The sequence below is a fragment of the Pongo abelii genome, chromosome 8 (assembly GCF_028885655.2).
Source record: "Pongo abelii isolate AG06213 chromosome 8, NHGRI_mPonAbe1-v2.0_pri, whole genome shotgun sequence".
NCBI classification, from domain to species: domain Eukaryota; kingdom Metazoa; phylum Chordata; class Mammalia; order Primates; family Hominidae; genus Pongo; species Pongo abelii.
This window is the reverse complement of record NC_071993.2, coordinates 55,614,814-55,637,908: the sequence shown is the minus strand read 5'-3', so window position 1 is coordinate 55,637,908 and position 23,095 is coordinate 55,614,814. Positions and strand designations below refer to the sequence as shown.

At 45.5% G+C, this 23,095-nt stretch overlaps 1 protein-coding gene across 3 annotated transcripts in view; it reads left to right on the top strand.

Annotated features, from left to right (window-relative positions):
* The window catches only part of VSTM4 (V-set and transmembrane domain containing 4), a 102,854-nt gene that overhangs the window by 30,594 nt on the left and 49,165 nt on the right, over window positions 1–23,095 (top strand). For all 3 annotated transcript variants that reach the window (XR_008510412.2, XM_024254120.3, XM_054522311.2), the window contains exons 3-5: window positions 200–268; window positions 8,923–9,030; window positions 21,226–21,259. Coding sequence is in view for 2 of the 3 variants with exons in the window: in XM_024254120.3 (XP_024109888.1) it covers window positions 200–268; window positions 8,923–9,030; window positions 21,226–21,259 (211 nt within the window). In the remaining variant the exon portion in view is untranslated. The remainder of the gene's footprint in view (window positions 1–199; window positions 269–8,922; window positions 9,031–21,225; window positions 21,260–23,095) is intronic.

The following is a 23,095-nucleotide window of genomic DNA, read 5'->3' as shown; positions in this document are numbered from 1 at the left end:
ATGGACAACTTAACTTCACCTCTCCTGTGCCCCGGGTTTCCTAACTGTTAGGTAAATTCCTTGCACCCCTACCTAACGTGTGAGTTTTGACAACTAAATGTGGTTTTGCAAATGTAGAAATTGCTTTATAAATGTAAGTGCCATGTGTACCATGTGGCATTATTTTTTCATACTGTGCTGTTTCTTTTTTGTCTTTCAGTCATTTCCCTCAAAGCTTCTGAAGAGTCATCCTTTGAGAAAACGAAAGAGACTTGGGCATTTTTTGAAGGTAAAGCTTGTATATTTCTTTTTTTTAAATTGCTCTGTAGCTGCTTTTTCTTTTTCTTTTTCTTTTTTTTTTTAATTATACTTTAAGTTCTAGGGTACATGTGCACAACGTGCAGGTTTGTTACATATATGTACATGTGCCACGTTAGTGTGCTGCACCCATTAACTCGTCATTTACATTAGGTATATCTCCCAATGCTATCCCTCCCTCCTCCCCCCACCCCACGATAAGATGCAGACTCACTTTTAGACAATAGGAAGGAAATAGAATATCAAGAAAGGACCCTCACTTCTTAGTTTTTAAGTTGTTTTCTTGGTCTAAACTTACTCAAAGTAAGATGAAAATCCCTGACAGTATCAGCCCACAGTTTTGAAAGAGTGGAAGTTAAAGCACCAGTCCACATAATTTTTGTTTGTTTTGTTTTGCTCCAGAATTCCTACTCCCAGGTGATATTAGGGACAAATCTTCAAGTGATATAAAAATGATAAGTACCTCTACTGTGACTACATTTTATTTCAGGTTGCTTAAGGAATTTGGGGTTCTAGAAACAGTTTACAATCCTTAACTAAGTAATTTTCAACCCATGCTAGAATCACTCATGGAATGTTAAGAACATGAATGCCTGGACCACATCTCTAGAGATTCTGATTTAGTTGGAAGTTGTTAAAAGCTCCCCAGATGATTGCAGCATGCAGCCAGGCTGAGAACCATGGCCTTAGAACAGTGGTTCCCAAAGTGTGATTGCAGACCAGCAGCATATGCATCACCTGGGAGCTTGTTCCAAATGCACATGGCTGTGCCCTGCCCCAGCTTGTAGAATCAGAAATTCTAGGGATGGTGCCCAAGAAATCCGGGGTTTAACAAGACATCAGGCAATTCTGATGCACATTCAGGTTTGGGCCTTAGGGCAGGGGTTCTCAACAGTGGGTGACTTTTGCTACTCCAGGGGACAGTTGCCAATGTCTGGATGTATCTTTGGTTGCCACAGCTTTTGGGGGTGCTCCTAGCATCTAGTGATAGGGGCCAAGGATGATGCCAGTCCTACAATGCACAGGATAGTCCCCATGGCAAATAATTTTGGCTCCAAATATCCAGAGTGCTGAGGTTGGAAAACCCTGTCTTGGAGTAAGGAAAGTTCAGAGAAATTATTATCATAAACTGGGTGAGGATTATGATCATAAGCAATGAAAGAATGCACTTTGTGAGTTCTCTGGCAGAGCTTTGGATCAGTGAAAGGCTGATTAATGTTCAAAGGTGGTCAGGAACTTTGTAAAGATTACGTCTGGTGATGGTACAACATTTATTGATGAGGAATGATCTAGCCAAAAGTCTCTAAGGAGAGGCACATGTCTTGAGGCCTCACCGTCACCCTTTGTTAACCCATTGTATGGTCTGGCAGAAGGAGGGCCATCCTTAGGGGCAAGTACTTGCTTTCAAGCTCACCCCTTCCAATACCTAGTTATAAAGCAGTAGACTGAGACACATTCTGTCTTAGAAAAATTTAACTTTTATTGTGAACAGCGTTTGCAAACCGTAAGATGTCACCCACATAGGCCTCTAGGATTAATTGTTTAGTTTTGTAGTCATAAATATTTTGTTTATGAGATTGCACTCATGAGAATCCAACAATGATTCTTTGTATTTCCTGATGTTTCTCTGCATTTTTGTAGTTGCCTTTTTCTTTATTTGATGACTGTCTCCTTGTAAAATAATCCCCATTTCTCCCGCTCAGCCTCTCATTAAGAGAATGCCTACTCATTGGCATTGGCAAAGAAATGAAAATGACTTTACTTCTCATAGAGTGAAGCAGTAGTAAGGGCAAGGTTTACCTTTCTCGTTACTATTTAGTAAAATTGAGGCAACCCCATTGATGTTTGCCCCATGTCTCTGGAGCTGCCCTGTGACCAGGCACTGTGATGGGTTGGGATATGGAGAGGGCCTGGCTGTGGCAAGGGTAGATCACTAGGGATGTGACAGTTGGAGCCCTATATATCATCAGATGCATCAGAATCTTCCAGGGAGACTTCAGGCTCCAGCTCCTGAGGTTCTGGTTATAACATTAGGAAGGGATCAAAGAACTTTCAGGGCCACAGGTGATTCCTATGTAAGTGGTCTGAGGACCATACTTTGAAAATACCATGGTGCAAAAATAAGACCATATATTTGGAAAGATTGTGGCATTTAGACCCAACATACCCCACAGCATAATCAGCATTTCTGAAACCCTTTGTGCAATTAACAATATCTCATAATTCATGTGCAGCTATAGAATGTCAGGGTTACTCCCGACCTAACTCTCTACATGAAATCTGTAGCCCAGTATGTGTTCTCTTCTCAACAGAGAGAAATCAGGCCTCATCCAAAAGCAGAACTGGCATTCTCACTATGTGTAGTGCCTGCCTCAGAGCAGCTGTTTACAGACCAATCTTTTCCTATGATTGCGGCAGCAGCAGCGTCTCCGTGCTTTGCTTTTTTAACCCAGCCGTAGCTTTGGCGAGGTTAGAGGTACAGTTGAAACTCCCTGGCGCACGATCCCAGGCCTTTTGCCCTTTTGTTCCTGGATGAGAGAGCTACAGTAGGGGTTGTGGATGGATATCCATCCTCCTGGGGCTTAGTTCGTCCTGGCTGTGAGCCCACTGCACAAAAGAGGCATTGATTGTCAGGCCTCTTTGTGAGATGCTGGAGTGAGTTAAAATCCTTTGGGGCTATCACTCAGATATTTCACCCTGAGCAAGACGGTATTACAGGCTGGATTAAAAAATGGAAGTACAGAGCCTTATGTCTCAAACTGCTATCTCCTGACTTTTCCATTTGCCCTGGAAATGTACAAGACTGAAGCTGACTTTCTTGATTCAGAAAGCAGGGGAGAGCGGGGTTCCTGAACTCTGCTGAGGGGCACTGGGGTCACTCTTTTTCAAAGGAGCACTGAATATACCCCTGCCGGAATCAGGGTTGCTGGGCAACAGGTGCCATCTGCCTGGCCCTGGCTTGGTGGGGCTGTTTGGGAGGGCGGGAGCTGGCACGCTGACATTATGCACCCCAGTCTTGGCCTCTCTCTGCATAGGCAGCTGCTCCAGCCTGCCAGCCCTGCCATCTGCTTCTGGGAGGCCTGGGCATTTTCTACATGGCAGCTTGCAGTTGAGTCTAAAAATGGCAGTGATGCCTTTGGAAGTTCAATGGCAAAAGACAAAACTGTAAATGATTTCAGAGAAAGGGAATATAACATGATTTTTAGAATTATTATGGGTGTGCAGCTATATGTGTGTTTTTTTTTTCTTTTTCTTTTCCTTTTTTTTTTTTGACGGAGTTTTGCTCTTGTTGCTCAGGATGGAGTGCAATGGCGTGATTTTGGCTCATTGCAACCTCTGCCTCCTGGGTTCAAGCAGTTCTCCTGCCTCAGCCTCCCAAGTAGCTGAGATTACAGGCATGTGCCACCACACCTGGCTAATTTTTGTATTTTTAGTACAAAAATTTGTACTAATTTGTTTCACCATGTTGACCAGGCTGGTTTTGAACTCCTGACCTCAGGTGATTGGCCGCCTCAGCCTCCCAAAGTGTTGGGATTACAGGCGTGAGCCACCATGCCCGACCATATGTGGTATTTTAAAAGTGAACTCCAGATTTGATTATTTGCAGATATTTTGTTAAACTCAAGCCTTTGTTGAAAGTTCTGGCTTCAGCCTTTCAACAAGCATTATTTGGCCTAGTCTGAGTTTTAAAACTTTTGAGCCAACATTTTATAGAGAGATTTTTACATAAAAAGGTAAAGGATGAATTGGAAGATCTGGCACCACTGGGCGGGCATTCCAGCCTGAGAGCAGTGCCCTGGAGCTGAGTGCGGCAGGGCTTTGCGTTAGCTGACATGGCAGGAAGGTGACTCTGCAGTCGTAGGAATTTGTGACCCTGGCTTCAGTGACTCAGAGTTTAACTGTTGTTTGCAGAGAACACCCAAGGAGGGGGGTTTTCATGTTTTGAGTGGACACAGCAGGGTGGTTGTCTTTATGCAACAAAAGGAATGCTTGTAACAGAAGGAAAAAAAAATTCGGAACATAGGCATACTGGTTGCTGCTCAATCAAGGGGAATTCAGGTGGTCTTTCTGAGCTTTTCTTCCCCTGCAAGGCAGCACTTTTTACAGATTTGTAGCTTCAAGAACAAAACAGAGAGTGGCCATGACCGGTCCTGTGTGTGTGGGGAGCCACACGCAGGCAGGAGGTGCACGCTGGCTGGTGTCCATAAATGGAGGCCTGTGTGTTTGGCGGCCAGCTGAGCCTTCCGGAGTCGCCAGATGTTTTCTGATTCTGTAGCTCTGGCTGCCTGTGGGGAGCCCCCTTTGAGCCATGTTGAGGAAGCTGCGATCTGAAACTGTAGCTTGGGCCTTTTGAAGCCCCTCACCTCCTGCCTGGGCAGAGTGTGCCCCAGATGTCTGCAGCATGCTGCTAGGGACACTTGGGGAGAGATGCCTACTGCAGTTCTTACCTGCTACCTTGTCCCTGCTGGGTTCCTGCTGTCCTGAAGTGAAGGAAAGAGCTCAGATGAAGAGGTGAGCTTGTGGATCAGTTGCTGTGCTCCATGGGCATGTCAGCTTTTGTAAGACAATTTTTCTCTCCACTCCATGAATAAGACTAAAGGCAAGTTACCCTGCCTTTTGGTCTGGGGACCACATTTGCGTAGTCCCTTCCAGGTAGATGCTGTGTTCACCTGCCTGAGGTTGTGTCGGCCTGGCAGCCTGACTGTGTTGTTCACCATCTTCTCCTGCCAGCAAGGGCTCTGCCATCCTGTTCTGGAGTAGTTTGCTGACCAATGTGGAAAGGCAGGACTGGCCGTGGGTTTGCTGGGTTGTGGCCATTCCTGTGCCCTGGGATCCTGCCACAAATCCTGGTCTGTGAACTTTGGTCTGTCCCTGAGTTCGTCATGAAGTGTCTTGTCCAGAATCCAAGAGTCCTGTTGCTGAGTTTCACACTGTTTAAATGGATGCTGCAGCCTCTCTCCTAACTCTGACCCCTCACAGTTAATCTGACCCCACCCTGTTAATCTACAGAGCCCACACATCAGAGACACAAGCATTTACTAGAAAGGCGGTTTTGATTTTTAGATATGTGAGAACTTTCTTAAGCTCCTCACATCCCATCAGCTTCTGGACCTCTCTAACCTGACTCTGCCCCCACCAGCCTACCGACAGGGCTTTCCTCCAAGACTTTCCCAGTAGCTTCCTAGGAGCAAAACCGAGTGGATGTTTTCCAGCAGTTGATGCTATTAAGGCATCCTTCTCACAGTGCTTTCTTCTGGGCTTCCAGAACTCTCGCCCCAGCCCTCCTCTGTATCCATGACTGGCTCTGATCCTTTGTAGGAGACTCCCTTCCACACACCTGCCCCTCTCTCCTTAAATATTAGTGCAGATGCACCCTTCACCTGCTACCTTGCCCTAAAGCACTTTCTACTTATTTTATTTTTAGTCCAGACATCTAAATTGCCAAGAGCAGAAATCTATTCAAACTAGCTTAGGCAAAAATGCTGACTGCCTTAAGAACACAGGAAGATCTCATGGACTCCAGGGGCAGAGGTTCTGCTGGGCTTCCCTGGGGCCCAGGCCAGGGAGGGGAGAGTCAAAAGGAACCTGAATGTCTGATTCCATTTCATGCTCCCTTCCCTCTCATTAACCATAAGCCTGACCTGCTTCTCCAGGCTCTCCCTGGGAGCCAGCCACCTGCTACTCCCAGTAGGCTTGCTTTTTCAGCTTAAGCACTTAACTAACTGCTTCTCCACGCCCCAAGGGCTTTACAAATGTTCTTTTCTGTTGACTCAGCTATTCCACTTCTAGGAACTTAATCTTGAGAACATATTGTGAGAGTTGTACTAAATTTTATGTTCATGAATGCTCACCATAGAATTATTTATGATGGGGAACAGGTAGAAATACTTTGAGTAGCCAATAGTAAGAGATTGTTAAATCATTGCTGATATATTAATATGATAAGCTTTTATCATATTTTTCAAAATGATTCTGAATCATTTTTGAAAAGAATTTATTGAGAAAATGAGAGAAATTGAAAAAAAGATGTGAAAGCATACGATCTCAATTTTAAAATATATGCATATTCACCATAAAGTATACCAAATATTTATTAATAGTAGTTATCTCAGGGTGACAAGATGGCTGATGGCTTTTTTCTATACATTTTTGTATTTTTTGTTATTTTAAATACAACTCGGTGCAGAACTCTAGTCCTCTTGGAAGCTTCTCTCAGCTTCCCCAGGCTGGGCTGGGTCCCTCTGAGTGTTCCTGGTATTGGACACACGTTCTTATTGTTACACTTACTAAGTGGTCCTCTATTTCTTGAAGAGAAAGTCTTTGTGCGTGCATTTTTATCTTTCTTGGGCTCAGGAAATTACTGACCATGGCTGATAGTACATGTCTGTTGGTTGTAGAAATTTAAGTCAACAGAGAAACATTTTTGCTACGTTCTAATAAATACCTGTGGCATTTTTCTTCAAAGATGGTTAGGATAATGCTTTTGGCTTCCCTTTTCACTTTCTGAGCAGCTCGGCATTGTATTGATCAGATTAATGATAAAGTTGATTATTAGAATTTAAGAAATGTAAGTATATGTAGGTGGGCACTGAGTCTCACGTCTGTAATTTTAGCTACTCAGGAGGCCGAGGCGGAAAGGTCTCCTGAGCCCAAGGAGTTCAAGGCTGCAGTGAGCTGTGATTTTATCACTGCACTCCAGCCTGGGTGATGGAGTGAGACCTTATCTCTAAAACAGATGTATGTACATGAACATGGTTTAACTGTTAAACTTAGACAACTTTTTATTTTGAAATTATTGTAGATTAACATCCATTTCTGTCCAGGCGTGGTGGCTCATGCCTGTAATCCCAGCACTTTGGGAGGCGGAGGTGGGGGGATCACCTGAGGTCAGGAGTTCAAGACCAACCTGGCCAACATGGTGAAACCCTGTCTCTACCAAAAATACAAAAATTAGCTGGGTGTGGCGGCGTAGACCTGTAGCCCCAGCTACTCAGGAGGCTGAGGTTGGAGAAATGCTTGAACCTGGGAGGAGAAGGTTGCACTGAGCCAAGATCATGCCACTGTGCTACAGCCTGGGCCACAGGGCAAGAAAGAAAAAATCAATTTCTAAAAAAAATCATACACAGAGATCCCTTGTACCAGTTTGTGTCCTTTACCTAATGTCTCCCAATGATAGCATTTTGCAAAACCATAAAACAATATCACAAACAGGATATTAACATCCATACAGTCAAGATACAGAATATTTCTGTCATTATAAGTGGCCCTTGTAGCCAAACCCATTTTCCTCCCACCACCACTCCCTTCTTAACTTCTGGCAACCACTCATCTGTTCTCTATTTCTATAATTTTGTCGTATCAAGAATGTTACATTGATGAAGAATGTCATATCAAGAATGTAACCTTTTGGAATTTTTTTTTTTTCACTCAGCATACTTCTCTGGAGATTCATCCAGGTGTGTGTGTGTGTCGATAGTTTGTTCTTTTTATCTCTGAGGATGCTGTGGTGTGGATGTACCACACTTTGTTTAACTATTCACTTGCTGAAGGATATCCGGTCTGTTTCCAGTTTTTGGCTACCCAACATACATGTACAGTTTTCCATGTGAACTTAAGCTGTCATTTTTCTGGGACAAATGCAAGGAATGCAATTTCTGGGCTGAATGGTTGTTACAGGTGTCTCCTTTGAGAAACTGTCAAGCTCTAATCTAGAGTGGCTGAGCCGCTTTACATTCCCACCAGCCACGTCTGAGTGATCCAGTTTATCTGTATCCTTGCCACCATTTGGGGATGTCACTATTTTTTATTTTAGCCACCCTGAAAGGCATGAGGGATATTTTACTGTAGTTGCATTTTGCATTACTCTAACAGCAATAGAAGTCAAACATTTTCTCATGGGATTGTTTGCCACCTGTACATTCTCTTTAGTGAAATGTCTGTATTTTTTTTTTTTTTTTCATTTTTCCAACAGGATTGTGTGTTTTTTGCTGTTGAGTTTTTAGCGTTCTTTAGAGTCTGGATAGTAGTCCTTTGTTGGATATGTGGTTTACAAATATTTTCTCCCAGTCTGTTTGACTTTTTATCCTCTTCATATGGTTGTTTACAGAACATAAGTTTTTAATTTTGGTAAAGTCAAGTATAGTATATCAAGTTTTACTAATATAGATGGTGCCTCTTGTGTCAAGTCTAAGAACTCTGTCTATTCTTAGATCCCAAAGATTTTTCTTGTGGGTTTTTTCTAAAGTCTTCTAGCTTACATTTTACATTTAGGTTTGTGGTTCATTTTGAGTTAATTTTTCAATAAAAGGTGAGGTTTATTTTAGTTTTATTTTCTGCCAGTGGAAGTCCCATTGACCCAGCACCATTGATTGAAGAAACTGTCCCGCCATTGAATTACTTTTGCACTTTTGTCAAAAATCAACTGAGCATGCCTGTGTGGGTCTATTTCTGGGCTCTCTGTTCTGTTGCATTGATCTGTGTCTGTCCTTGCACCAATACCACACTGCCTTGTTGACTGTAGCATTGCGATTTCAAATATTCCAGTTCTGATAGTTCTCTTGCCAGCGCACTTCTCCTGCTGCGGCCCTTGGAAGGCTGACTCACGTGTCTGTCCTTGCCTTTCAGATCTCTATGTGTATGCTGTCCTCGTGTGCTGCGTGGGGATCCTCAGCATTCTGCTCTTCATGCTGGTCATCATCTGGCAGTCTGTGTTTAACAAGCGGAAATCCAGAGGTAAGAAAACAGATAAGGTCATGTCTGGGACGGGAGCACACCCCGACCACAGACGGGCGGAAGATGCTAGACAAAGTACCACCTTGGTGGAAAAGTGCATTGTGAGTCAGAAATTATTTACCTGTGACTGTGGGCAAAGTGAGCAAGCTGTGTTTCCCTTGGACTCTGCTAAAATACACTGTGGCCATCACTGACATCACTGAATTTCCCCTTTCTCGGTTTCTGAGGCCCCTTCCTGCTGTCAGTCTCCCTGAAAAGTCTGTGGCGTCCGATGAGCCTAGGGTTGTATTTTGACTCTGCGGTTTGAGGCTGAGGTTTTGGGCAAGTTCCTGAGCCATTCTGTACATGGGTTTCCTCATTTATGAAGGGATTGACACCCTCTTCCCTCAGTGGAATGTTCTTATGAGCGTTCACTGGCAGGCAGGTGACACTTGGGAAGTCTCCCCAATTCTTTCCCTGACCGGTCTGAGAGTTCCCTTCTGTCTCCTTTCAATTTGGTGTCCCTGTTTCCCTGCACTCTGCCCTCAGGCCCTTCCTGCCTTCTGCCTTCCTCTCAGGAAAGTGTAGTTCTCATGACTCTCATATCTCTATGAACACTGCCTGCTTTCTCAAGAGTCCCTGCTGCTCCTCGAGCCCCAATTTCACTTGCCCAGCAGCTCCTGTTGGAGGTCTCCTTTGAGAGCCTCTCCCTGCATCCTGCTTCAGAATCTCCAAAACAGCTTGGGGACACTGTGGCTCCCAGAGATGACCAGGGTAAGAGCCGAGCTCTGGAAATGGACCGACTCCGGTTCCAGTGGCTCCCTTACTTACAGGCTGACAACCTCCTTCTGTGCCTGCTTTCCTCATCTGCGACATGGAGGAGGCAGGAGTGCACCAGTCTCAGGCTCATGGTGAGGACTAAGTTACCAAAAGAAAGATGCTAAAACCTGTAACACAGGCTCCAGCGAGTGTCCTGCTTTTATGTTGACATATGGCTCTAATTATACAAAATAATTGTCACTATACAAGGTCATAGAGCTTGGAAATATTAGATTCAGTGGTCACAGTTTGAGGGGCCACTCCAACAGTGACTCTGTGCAGCATTAATGCAGGGGTGTGGGCAAGGCTAAGGGACAATGAGGGAGGTGACACATCCAATGACAAGTACCCATGGGATGCTGTTTCCATCCTAGACCTTAAGGGACAAGGGGAGGGGAGGTTCCTGGAATGCACCATGCAGTAGCTGCAGCTTTGGGAGAGGTGTCACCATCAGGGGTCTGCAGAGAGGGACTCAGCTCCTGACAAACCAGGAGGCAGCTGGGAGGGAGCCAGGATGGTACACTCTTCAGGCCCTCTCCCCTCCCCACTTTGGATCTCCTGCTGCTATTGCCCTTGGTGCCACCCACCAGAAGCCAGGGGCCAGGAGCAGGAAGGTACCTCCAGGGCTGAGCAGGGTGGACAAAGGTGGACGGGGACCCAGAGGGCAGTGGAGAACTCCAGCATGCTCCGCAATTGGCAATGGGGCGGAGGCTGTAGCATGGGTGTCTTTCCTCTGGAGCCCATGCTCTCCCACCTGCCTCTGCCTGTGTCTCTGTGCTGTCCTTCAAAGCCAGCTCCAGGGCCTTCCCCTGCAACACCCACCTCCCTCATCAGTGGCAATGCAGCTTTTTTCCTGTTCTCAACCCTTGAATACTCTTGTGAGCTTGTGGCACGTTGCACTTGTGCCTTGGCATGGGCCTCCCTTCAAGAGGACAGTGTGTGAGGCAGGGACCACACATTCAATTCATTCTCCTTGGAATTTGGCTCAGGACAGATACTCAGCACATGGTGGACAAATGGGTTTATTTCCCACCTGCCTTACACCCAACTGTTGGAGTGTGGAAGCCACATAGGCAGTTTCCAAGCTGGGTATGCTCTGAAGGCACTTTTGCCTGGGCTCAGGGGCATGATTGAGAGTCTGCATGGGCTGCAGGCCCTGCTAGGCCCTAGACAGGATCAGGGAAACAAAGCAGGGCCAAGAAGGGCAGACTGGGACATGTGGGAGCACCTGGCGTCCTCCTCCAGGCCTCACAGAGAGGCTTCAGAGAATGGGGATCCCAGCTGCCTCATCCCCACTGGAGTGGGCCTCAGACGGTCCCATGTGCACCTGTGCACAGTGCCTGAAAGCCCTCCCCAAACCCCAGCTGTCCAGAGCGTTGTCTGAGCACCCGCTGTGGGCCAGGCACCTCATATGGCCCCTCCATGTGCTTATGTGACCCTGGATGAGAGCCACAACGCTCTTACCTGACAGCACAGCTGAGGAGCTTGAGAAGGCCATGAAACCAGGGAGCGGTAGGGTGAAGTTGAGCCCCAGCCTCTCAACTGCTGGAGTGTGGAAGCCACATAGGCAGTTTCCAAGCTGGGTTCCCAAGCCTCTCATGTTTCTATTCAAGAAAACCTTGGCTATCAGGGAGCTGACCTTGCCAAGGGAATTTTTCTTTAGCCCTCCATGGCAGTTGCTGCTGAGGCTCTTCCAAGACAGCTCTAGCTAGTACCTGCAGCTCCTAGTAGTTTGGTTTTGGTTGAGTGCAACTCCCATTGACAGGGCAGGTCTTGCCCCATGCACCTTCAGGAGCCAGGCATCTTTCAACTCACTGTGGGACCAAGGATGGAGGACTGTGCATGATGGGCCTAGGTAGTCTCCTTCAGCTGGGCCCAGGAGTCTTAGAACAGCCCTCCCCAAAACTTCAGGAGCAGACCATTCACCTGGGAACCTGCTCAAATGCAGATTCTGATTCAGGATGTCTGGGGCAGGCCTGCAATCCTGCATTTCCAGCCAGCTCTGCTGCTAGTGTGAGGCCATGCTTGGAGTAGCAAGGCCTTAGAGCTGCTCTTCTTACCTCTATCACATCAAGCATCCTGCTTTTACAACAAGTATTTTGGAATGATCTCTACTATTTTAAAATGAAATTCATAGATGAGCTATACTATCTGTACCCCCTCAAATCAACTTAATACTTTATAATTAAAGGAAAAATCAGAGGAAAGTAATTTATAGCACACTGAGACAAATTCTAGTATTACACCTCTTCTTTGAATCAGTGTGAATTTCAGAGAAGATAATAATCCTTTATATTTGACACTTGAAATAAACGCTAGATAAGCACCTGTTTGTATATGCGAAGACTCAACATGCAGGGGACAAGGATCAGCATAGACAGACACAGATGGGCCATAATATCCAGGAGAGGCACTGCCCATGGTGATGGGATTCCTAACATCCCAACTGTTGGTAGGGTTTTTAATGAAAAAAGACACTCTTCAGCCAATTTGCACACCCTTTAAACATTCATTGTGCATTAGCATGGAGAAAATACACACCTTGTGTTTCTACATAAATTGGACTTGGCTTCCAGGCTCTCATGAACAGGTTTCCTCTTTTCTGCATGAATGTCAAGAGGGTTACTCAAAGTCTATAGGAGAAATCTTCATTTGTGGACTTTCCTATATATCACAGATGTCAAGCTTCCCTGCCATGGCCTATCAATGGTCAAGGATTGTCCCTAATCAATGCTATAATCAGAACATCCCCTGAGCGTTCCAAGTTGTCCTGTGGTTGGGGGAAGGGCAGGATTGTTCCCCTGGAAACCATGGGCTTTGAGCTGATTATTCCCAGGTCCATTGAATTGGAGGAAACAAGGCCTCTGGGACCCCCTGGGACAGGCTCAGCAAGGGAGTCATGGTGCAAATGGGACACTGTCTGTGAGTGAGTCTGCTTCTGCCATGCTCTGTCTGGGGTGTAAGTGGTCACATCAAGCCCCTGTGTCCTAGCTGAGAAGGTGGGGACATGCAGAGCAGTGGCAAATTGCCCAGATATTGCTCAGGACCCATACCCCACTTCCTCTGAATCTAAGCCCTGTGGCTTCCACTGCAGGGCCATAGTAGAAGCCATCCTCCCAGAGCCCTGGCACCACTGCAAGGGGTTTTGAGGGTGTTCCCTCCCCTAGATGGTGCCCAAGAAGGTGGCTCAGGCTCAGATGGTGTTCCAGAAGCAGACTGGCAGGTAGATTTGCAGGTAGATCTGCATGGATCTGTAGATCCATGAGGCCTGGACTCTTCCTTTTTTTCTCTATGAAATTTAATAACAAAAATGATGTGATAGGACAGAAAGGATATGATAAGTATGGCCTTGTTTTAAGATGGTCAAGACTTCTTTCCTGGCTTTGAAGGTATAACTAAGAATAGTTGTCTTTCCTGTCAACACACACTGGTAATCCCAAAATGTTCAAGGTATCTCTTGCTGAGTAACAAATCACCCAGGAAGTAGTGGCTTAACACAACATTTATTTGTTCAAGATTCTGCACTGGGCTGGGCTCAACTGGGTGGTTCTTCTGGCAGTGTCACCTGGAGTCATCTGTGTGTCTTCAGCCACCTGAAGTTGACTAGGACTGGAGATCCAAGGTAGAGCCACTCTCAGCCCTGGGGCCCGCCTCTGAGACAAATAGGACAGCAGGGCTGGTGACATTTCTCTCCCTGTAGTGTCACCAGCAAGGTAGCCATACCCCCCAACTTGCTCCAGGCTCCAAGGACATGCCTAGACTGGACACTGGCACTGTGTCACTCTCCCACATTCTATCAATTACAGCAAGTTGTGAGGACGGGCCAGACTTAGGGAAGAGGAAGAGTGGTGAGGAATGTGTGGTTATCTTTAAATCACCACTCAAAGGAGACTTTATTGCTGTCTCTTCTCACTGCCAGGCCCAGTGGGAAACAAGGGAGGCCAAGCAAGCAAGGAGCAAGTTTGAGGAGGATTAAGGGATACTGCCCAATCATTCGTGGTGGCTGGGGCATAATTGCGACCACCTGTGGGGCCTGAGGATTGGTGGTGCTGAGCTGTTACCCCAGCAACCAGCTGGTTCCTGAGGAGCATGCCCTATTTGCATCCAAGCAGGTTTAGAAGGGATTTGAGCCATGGGGCTGATGGTGATTCCAAAGTCTTAGGCTCTGGCAGGTACCAGAGCTACGGCAGGCACAGGGCACATCCCCCCATGTCAGGCTGCACCCCAAGATGCTCCTCCTTTTATGGATTAGCTGAAGGTGGCCATGGCTCTCATTGGAAGCAGTCAAGCATTTGTAGACCAAGACATGTGTGTCCAAAGAACCCACTGATCCTCAGAAATGACATCACTAAAACCTGCAACACTCTTAACTTTCTAATATAACATATTCTGTCATTTAATGCACTGCACTATAACAAACTTTGCATCACCTCGATTAAAATTAGCAATACATCTATACACTGCTGAGAACATCTATACACAACAGAACAGTGCTTGTTCTGTTGACGGTTTCCAGTCTCTCTATGCAGTTGTGTGTTTTTTTGGGCTTCCCTCATCCTGACCACATGCAGGAGACCCAACCCCTCCTGCATGTGTGGGAGCTGAGGGCATCAAGGTATGCAGGCTGCTCACACACATGTGGACAGGAGAGCTGAGCCCAGCATCTGTTCTCTAGCACCTGCAGCAACATCTGCATGGAAAGAGGACATCAGAGTAGCTGGTCCCACTCCGGATGCAACCCCCAGTGGGAGCTTGAGATAAACACAGCCCATCCCAGGAGCCAGGAGGCCACAGGCCAGCCCCTCTTCACCCTCAGCCTTGCTGCTTCTCTGCTCTCACCTCAAGCCTGGCACTGCTTTGCCTCTAAGGGCGCTCAACATTCACGTGAGCTGGAGCTGACTGCACACATATGTTGCTTGCCAAGCACAAACATGTTTCCCCTTCCCTCCTGAGCCTCAAGTCTCCGTCCTTGCTCTTTGTTGTGCCCGCAGTGCCAGGCACCTCATCCCAGGGCCTTGACAGCACTGAGTCACTCTGAAAAACACCAATCCTGGTGGCCCAGGGCCCAGCCTGGAATTATTCTGCTGGTTCCTCAATCATACTGGTTTCCAAAGACTTTTGCTTGTTCGCGAATTAGTCCTGACCTGCTGCCTTGGAGTGGCTCCAACAATCCAACCTTCTGTGACTGAGCTTTTAAATGTGCAGTTTTTAAGGCACAAACTCGAACTAGATAGGAAAGAGGAGTGGCCTGGCTTCTTTCTCTGTACTCATCATGTGAGCTGTGATACTGTTTGGTTTGCACAGATCGTGCTAGAACTGGAAACAGAACCTCCCAAGGCTTGTTAAGCACCCATGCCTCCCCTGTCCCAGGCACACTCTGCTTCTCCATGAGGATGAAGCTAAGGGCCTGTGGCTGTTCCTTCCAGAGATGCAAGAAAAGGGAGCTGGAGGTTGCATCCCACCCACAGCCAGACTCGGGCGGGGAGGAGGCCTCCAAGTACAGAATGGGGTGGCTGTGGATGAGGAGCGGAGGATGGCCTGGGGCCTTTGAGAGGAGGAAGGACTCATTCATCTGGAGTCAGATACCTGGAGACCTGGAGCGAGATCTCTCTGGTTCTTCAGTGGGTGCCAGGAGGCTCAGCTGGCTCTCTCGTCAGGCCCCCTGAGCACCTATTTTTCCTTTGTGGGGGTTGGTTAGCCTCCCCGGAGCACTGGACTTGGAGCCTAGATTCAAGCTCCCTTATTTATAAAGTGGGTCTTCTGAACTCCCAACTCTTCTCTAACATTGGAATGAAAGTTCCTTTTACCTTTTGGGGCTGTGGGAGGTACTTTCACTGTGCTAAGTGACTGCCCTTCCTGGCGTGGGCAGCTTGCAGGGGCACCTTCTCATATGCAGGGCTCATCCTTCCTGGGGTGCCCCTTCACCATTGGCAGCCCAGCTGCTCAGACAAGTGAAGGCCCTTTGCATGCTGCCCCCTAGAAATATGTCAGCCATAGAGGTGATTTGACCATATTTTTAGTAATCACATTCAAAAAGGTAAAAAGAAATAAGTAAAATTAATTTTAATATTTTTACTTAACCCACTGTATCCGGAATATCATTCCAACAGTATCAACAAATAAAGATGATGAATGAGATATGTGATATTTCTTTTTTTATGCTAAGGTGTGGCTTCATGATCCAGTGTGATCTCACACTCCAGCGCATCTCATTTTGGATTCATCACATTTTGGGACTTGATAGCCAGCTGGGGCTCATGGCTGCCATGTGGGACTATGGGACCCTGGACAGACAGCTGTGCATGCTGGTCCCTTGCCTGTAAGAAATGTGGCCTTTAAGTGGCTTTTTGTGCCAAAGGGGCAGGAGGTGGAAGACTTGCTTCTTCTTCTCAGCTTCCCACTTGGTGATAGAGGTGGTCCCGTCCTTATAACTGTAGGCCTGGAAGGTTGTCCAGGCAGGACTGATTCCTGGAGGGGGCTGGGCTCTGGGGCCTGACATGGTGGAAACAGGGCTGTGTGTAGTAAGGGGTGCATCCTGCTCCTTTCTCTCCCACTGGGGAAATGCAGGCAGGGGCTGTGGGTTGAACCCTGAATGAGGGAGGTGCTTTCTCAGGCTGCAGGACGCCCAGCCTGTGCTGGGCTGCAGGAGATGGGGAGAGTACTGTGGTCCTTCACTCTGAAAATGCTCCTGGGTGCTTACTGTGCATGAAGTACTGTGACCCCTTGCAATGCCGGGGTTGCCATAGTCCTTGCCTCGAGTGCAGGTACTTGATGGATAGAGCAGAAACATCCATGGGTCCTATTGCAGGGCCTGTGCAAAGCCTGGAGGTCAGAAGATGTGGCCAGGGCATAGGGGTAAGGTGGGTAGATATCAACCATGCCTTGGAGGTCCCAACACTGCTACAGGGCCTGATAAGATGGGAGTAAGGCTGCCTCCACCTGAAATCACCCAGCTTGGGGTGGCAGTGGTGATAGGGACAGGTCTAGATGGGGAAGACAGAGCCTTCAGGCTGGACATGCCATCTGGGAGGTTTGCCATGGGGCAAGAGTGTGAGCAGCATGGTTCCAGCTGAAAAGAAGAAGAAAGGGTGGAGGTGGTAGGGAGTGGCCCAGGGCCTGCTTCTTCTTATCAGGAGAGGTTGCAAAAATAAGCCTCCCTTTTAGAGTCTTCAAAGTCCTAAAGATCCTAAAATCACCATTTGAGAACACATCCTGAATGTTCACCTCTGTGCAGGACGGTTGCGTGGAGCCGGAGCTTCTAGGTCAAGTGCCTGGTGCCAGGCCACAGCCCACGGGGTGTATTGGCTCCATTATGCACCCTTTATTGGCTGATTCTCTTCTTGGTCTCCCGCACTTTCCAGTGGGTTTCCTAGGATCGCCTCCCACATAAACTCTTGACACCTGAATCTTTCTCTTATGATTTCTGCTTCTTGGGGAGGCTAAGCTGGGTTGGCACACTTCGGTAAGTATTAATAGCACTAATTATGCTATGCATATTTAAGGGTAACTCTCAGTGAAGTCTATTTCTCAGGTGCCTGTAAACCTCATCTTTGATGTCTAGAATCACTTTTGGTCCTGTGGGCAGTCCCTCTTAATGGGACCATCAACCCCACATACACACCGCCGAGACCTCAGAACAGTGCCTCAGCAAGCGCTGGCAGGGGTGTGTCTCCTGTACCCTCGCACTGTCTGGCCTCATCGGGCTCCTGGCCCTTCTTAGTCAGCTCCCTGCCTCCGGGGAATGCTGCAGCTGCTCTACTGTTCCCTGCATTCCTGATCTCCAGGCTGCTCACCTTGCTACCCCAAGCACTGGACTTGCCAAAACACTGGTCAGCTCATGGGATTATCTTGGGTCCCAGTCCCATCACTGCTTGACTCCAGCTGTGGCACAGTGGTCTGGCCATTTCTTCTGTGAGACTCTATTTCCCCACCTGCAGGACCCCTGACACCAGCTGCCCAGTGTCTGAGAATGGTGCAGAGTACAGTTGGTCCTCCCTATCCACAGGTTCTGCACTGAGGATTCAACTAAACTCAGATAAAAAATATTTGATTAAAAAACAATTAAAAATAACAATACAACAATACAAATCATACTGATGAAAAAGACAGTATAACAATGGTTTACATAGCATTTACCTTGTATTATGTATTACAAATAATCTAGAGATGATTAAAAGTATACAGGAGGATGTGCGTAGGTTATATGGAAATACTACTCCATTTTATATAAGGGTCTTGAGCATCTTCGGATTTCGGTATCCTTGGGAGGTTCTGGAGTCAATGCCCCAAAGATACGAGGGATGACTGTAGTTACAAGAGGGCTCTGGAGCCAAGCTGCCCAACTTTGGTGCTTCCCAGGTGTATTAGGTTGCTGAGGCCACCACAGCAAAGTACCACATACTGTGTGGCTTTAACAACAGAAATATATTATCTCACAGTTTTAAAGGCCAGAAGTCTTGAGATCAAGGTGTCAGCGGGATTCATTTCCCCTGAAGCCTCTCTCCTGGGCTTTAGAGACTGCTGCTCTCCCTGTGTCTTCACATGGTCTTCCCTCTGTGCCTGTCTTTGTTGCAATCTCCTTCACTTTTAAGGACACTAGTCAAATTAGATAAGGGCCCAGCCTAATGGCCTCATTTTAACTTAATTACCTCTTTAAAGATCCTATCTCCAAATACAGTCACATTCTGAAGTACTGGGGATTAGGCTTCAGTTAGGCTCAGTGGAGGAGACATAATTCAGCCCGTAACATCACCTGAGTGACTTTGGACAAGTTTATTAATCTCTCTGTGCTTCAGTGTCCTCCGCTGTAAGATAAAAGTAATGACAAGGCTACTGTCAATATTAAGTTAGAATACAAAGTTGTGGTCTTCAAACTTTTTTGCTTGCATAGTTCCTAAAATAATTTCAAAAACTATGCACTCAATCATTTTTTTGTTGACATCTAAACTTTTTCATCATAAATGTAAATTGTTGCAAAAGATGTAACTTCCATCTTTGACATCTTAAAAATGAAATGATTAGATCCATCTTTCTTTCACATCTAAATGTCTTGAATTTAATGACTGTCTTCATTTATTTAAAGCCATCATGAGAAAAAAAATACCTACCCAAACAATCTTTAACTGTTAGAAATTTTGTATTGTTCCTTCTTCTCCTTGAATTTTTATCTTCAATACACTTCCCCACAAAATTTCATCCTACTGTAATACGGCTTTTGTTTTTAAGGTTCTTTATTGATTACCCTATTTTACTTATCAGTAAGATAATATGTGTGTACAAATTTAAATTAATAGTTTTTTAATTTCCTCATTTCATAAGTGTCTGTTAAAATGTTTTTTAGATTGACTAATCAGTATTGCATAATTAGTAAACTTTGGAAAATTAGCATAAGATTAATCAAAATGACATAAACATATCATAAATTTAGATACATAATTAATAGCCATAAGAAGCAAAATTTATTGGGAATGCATTTTTATTGAAATTGATTTTTATTTTTACTTCATATACCCTTGTATGAATTTTTTAGGGATAAAATTTATCATCAATTTTGTTAATAGATATTAGCTCTGAAATACTTCAATGTAAAGAGAGTGTGAATGAATGAATGAAATTTTCTTATACTTCTCAATTTTTAGAACTACTTCCAAGGTATATGTCAAAAGTCACATCATGATTTATCATCCAAAATGATTTTTAATACTCTACCAGATGACAACTGGATTAGGTCATTATTCAATCCTTGTTGAAAGCAAAGTATTAGAAACATCCCCCCCTTGCGAAAGATTTAGTTGCCTAGTTAATAATTTGCTTTATTGACACAGATATTAGTATTTTACATTAATTCTTGTTTGATGCCCCATTTACGTTTCAATCTGGGACAGGTATCCAGGATGGTGTGCTTTGATTTATGAATAGAAAAGGGTGATGTTAAAAGGGGGGAAGGGAAATGAATACGGCCAGACCTCAGGCATGTTCTAAGAGAATACATTCTTAGGAAAGAATACAATGGGAGGTGAGGATGTTAAGGTGATTCCTTAAAACTGTTTTTCCAAAGAGTACCCATGGGTATCCAGACCCTAGACTGAAGACCACTGATCCATCTAATAAGCTTAGAATAGTGCCAGGGACACATGAAATGTTCGATAAATACTAACTATGGTTGTTATTATTGTTGCATCTATAGATTATCTAGTATACAGTAGGTGCTAAGTAAGTGGAATACAGAAAGAGTTTAGGTATTAATAGGAGGCTGAACCAGATAAACCTGTACAGTTCCATTTGAAGCTGTGATTCTCTCATCTTACTTTGGAAGCTGCATAACAGATCACCCCATATATAACAGCTTAAAGCAACTATTATTTGCTCTCAATTCCACAGGTTGCCAATTTGGGCTGGGCTTAGCTGACCATTTCTTCTGCTGGTCTCAGCTGGAGTCATTCATGCAGCTGCAGTCTCTTGATGCATTACCCGGGACCTGGTTGTTTGGGGCCTTGGCTGGGACAGCTGGTGTCTGCCCCATGTAGTCTCATCTTCCAGTAGGCTAGCCAGGCTTCCTTATGTGGTGACAGAAGAATTCCCTGCAACAAGAGAGGGCAAGCCCCATAGCACATGTGTCTTTTACGCCTCTGCTTGTGACACATTGGCTAATGTTCTCTTGACCAAAGCAAGTTCATATGGCCAAGCCCAGAGTCAGTTTGGGAGAGGGTACACATGGGTGTGGACACATACAAGGAGGTGTGATTCACTGGGTCCACTGATGTAACAATCTACCACACAATTCAAGGGTCCCCCTGGTTGTTTCAGCTTTACCTCTATTTGAAGTAAATTCAGCTGTGAACCTCAGAGTGGACACTTGCTGGATTATGTGCCTAGGTATTCTTACTTTTCCTCTGCAGCCAGAATCATTTGGTTTTCCTGTAGAAGGAGGTTTTGGTCCAAGACTGTTTTCCCGAGGGCCTCTTTTTAGTCCTGGAAGAGCATTAATCAGAGAATTCAAACTCATTTTTCAATGAGGAGCTTCTAAATGGACAGGTTATTCCATCTGGCCTCAAGAGGGCTTTCTTATGACTCAGGCAGAGCTTAGAGGTTGGGTGACTCTATTACTCCAGGATCCCAACTTAACCTGCCTTGGCCCAAAATGAATACCCAGGAAGTCTGGGTTATATGGCTTAATGCCTGGCTAGATCCCTGGCTGGGATGTATCCAGTTACTGTGATGTCCATGTGATGGCTCTGCTGTGCTCTTCCAAACACAAGTATTCAAGTCTTGAGAGTTGGGTGGTATAGCACCAGTACCTGAACAACACCTGGCTCCCTGCATTTCCTGGTAATTCCTGGAGCATATATATCTGAAGCAGCATTGGTTTACCATCTTCTTTTATTTTTCCTTTCACAGTGAGACATTATTTGGTGAAATGCCCTCAGAACAGGTAAGAATATTTTCTTCCTTTTTTCAGATGAAACTCTTTGCCATTTAACTTTCTTTTGATATTACCAATAAATTGATTAAATTTGTAGTTTTACCTAAAGGTCTGCATATTTGTCCACAAATATGCCTGCAAATGTGTATCCTGCATGCATTTGCATGTTTCCAAGGTCTACAGTCTGGTTTTCACCCCCAGGAATCCAGAGAGCATGCAGCTTTTGCTGGCCCAGGAGGCTTGCTGGAGGAGGCTTGGTGTATGGTCCTGCAGAGCTGCTCCCCAGTTTAGGAAGGGGCTCACACCTGATCTGAACCACTTTGATACATTTTGACCACAAACACCCCTAATTCTCTTCATCAATGCTGACTTACTGTATGCCCTGCTTTTAGCTGGTGAGACACACCTTATAGGTAACATAATAGTTATAAGAGATATTGCTAATTCAAAGTGTTTAAAAATTTGGGACTTCTGATCCAGACAAGATGGCATAGGTCAATTTCTTCTTTCTCTTCCCTGCTGAGTAAAGCTTTAAACCTTGGAAATAACATAAGAGACAACCAAATGAAGACTTTGAAAGGTGGTGAAAAGAAGGTAAACTGGTTTGGAATCCCAGGACTGGAGGAGTAACACAGCTGCGAGACATCTTATGTTTTCCCATCCAACAGCAGAAGGTCACCCAGACTTGCTTTTTTCCTACTCCAATCTAGCAACAGAAAACATTCATGTAAGCTCATTCCTCCCCTGGATCAAAGGGGAGTTCCCCTGAAAACCTCAAGTGAGCCCAGCATCAGCTGCAAAGAGGATGGATCAGGGGCTTCTCCCACAATGAGCACCAGAGGAAGAGCTCACTTTTTCTTCCAGGCTAAGACTCCCTTCCTCAACCAGGTGACACCAAGGCTTCAGGGAAGAGCCAGCAAGAGGCACCTAGACACAAAAGTGGCCCAGCAAGGAAGCTTCTTCATCTCCATGGGTGTGAGGCTTCTCTCCCCTGCTGAAAAACATCCAGCTTCCAAATCTGAGGAAACTCTCTCTGTCCCCTCTGGCAGCACCAGCAGGGCCCAGTGGCACCATATAAACCCAACAGACCAAAATAATACTGTAAAGGCTCTGAAAATGAAAATACCATTGGAACTATAGCCCATAGAAGCAGACCAAGATTACATGATAAACCTGGGTGACTGCCTACAAAAATAAGAGATTTAAATAGGACCTGGGACCTTCTGACAAGCTACTATAAAAAAACCACCCATCATTTTAAAAACCACAAAAATCACAATTTGAATGAGAAGAGATAATAGATCAGGTCAACACTGAGATGAATCAGGTGTTGAAATTATCTGACAAAAATTTTGAAGCAGTTTTTTTCTTTTTATGAGATGGAGTTTCACTCTTGTTGCCCAGGCTGGAGTGCAATAGCATGATCTCGGCTCACTGCAACCCTCCTAGATTCAAATGATTCTCCTGCCTCAGCCTCTCAAGTAGCTGGGATTATAGGCACCCACCACCATGCCCAGCTATTTTTTTGCACGTTTAGTAGAGATGGGGTTTCACCATGTTGTCTAGGTTGGTCTCAAACTCGTGACCTCAGGTGATCCACCCACCTCATCCTCCAAAAATGCTGGGATTGCAGGCATGAAGCACCACCTGCAGCCTTAAAGCAGTTTTTATTAAAAAAAAATAGATTCAATCATCAATTCAAATTATCTTAAAACAGTTGACAAAATAAAAAAACTCAGCCAATAAAGAAAAAACAAACATATGGAAATTATAGAACTAAAAAGTACAAAAACAGAAATGAAAAACTCACTGTTTGGGCTCGATAGGAGAGTGGAGATGTCAGTG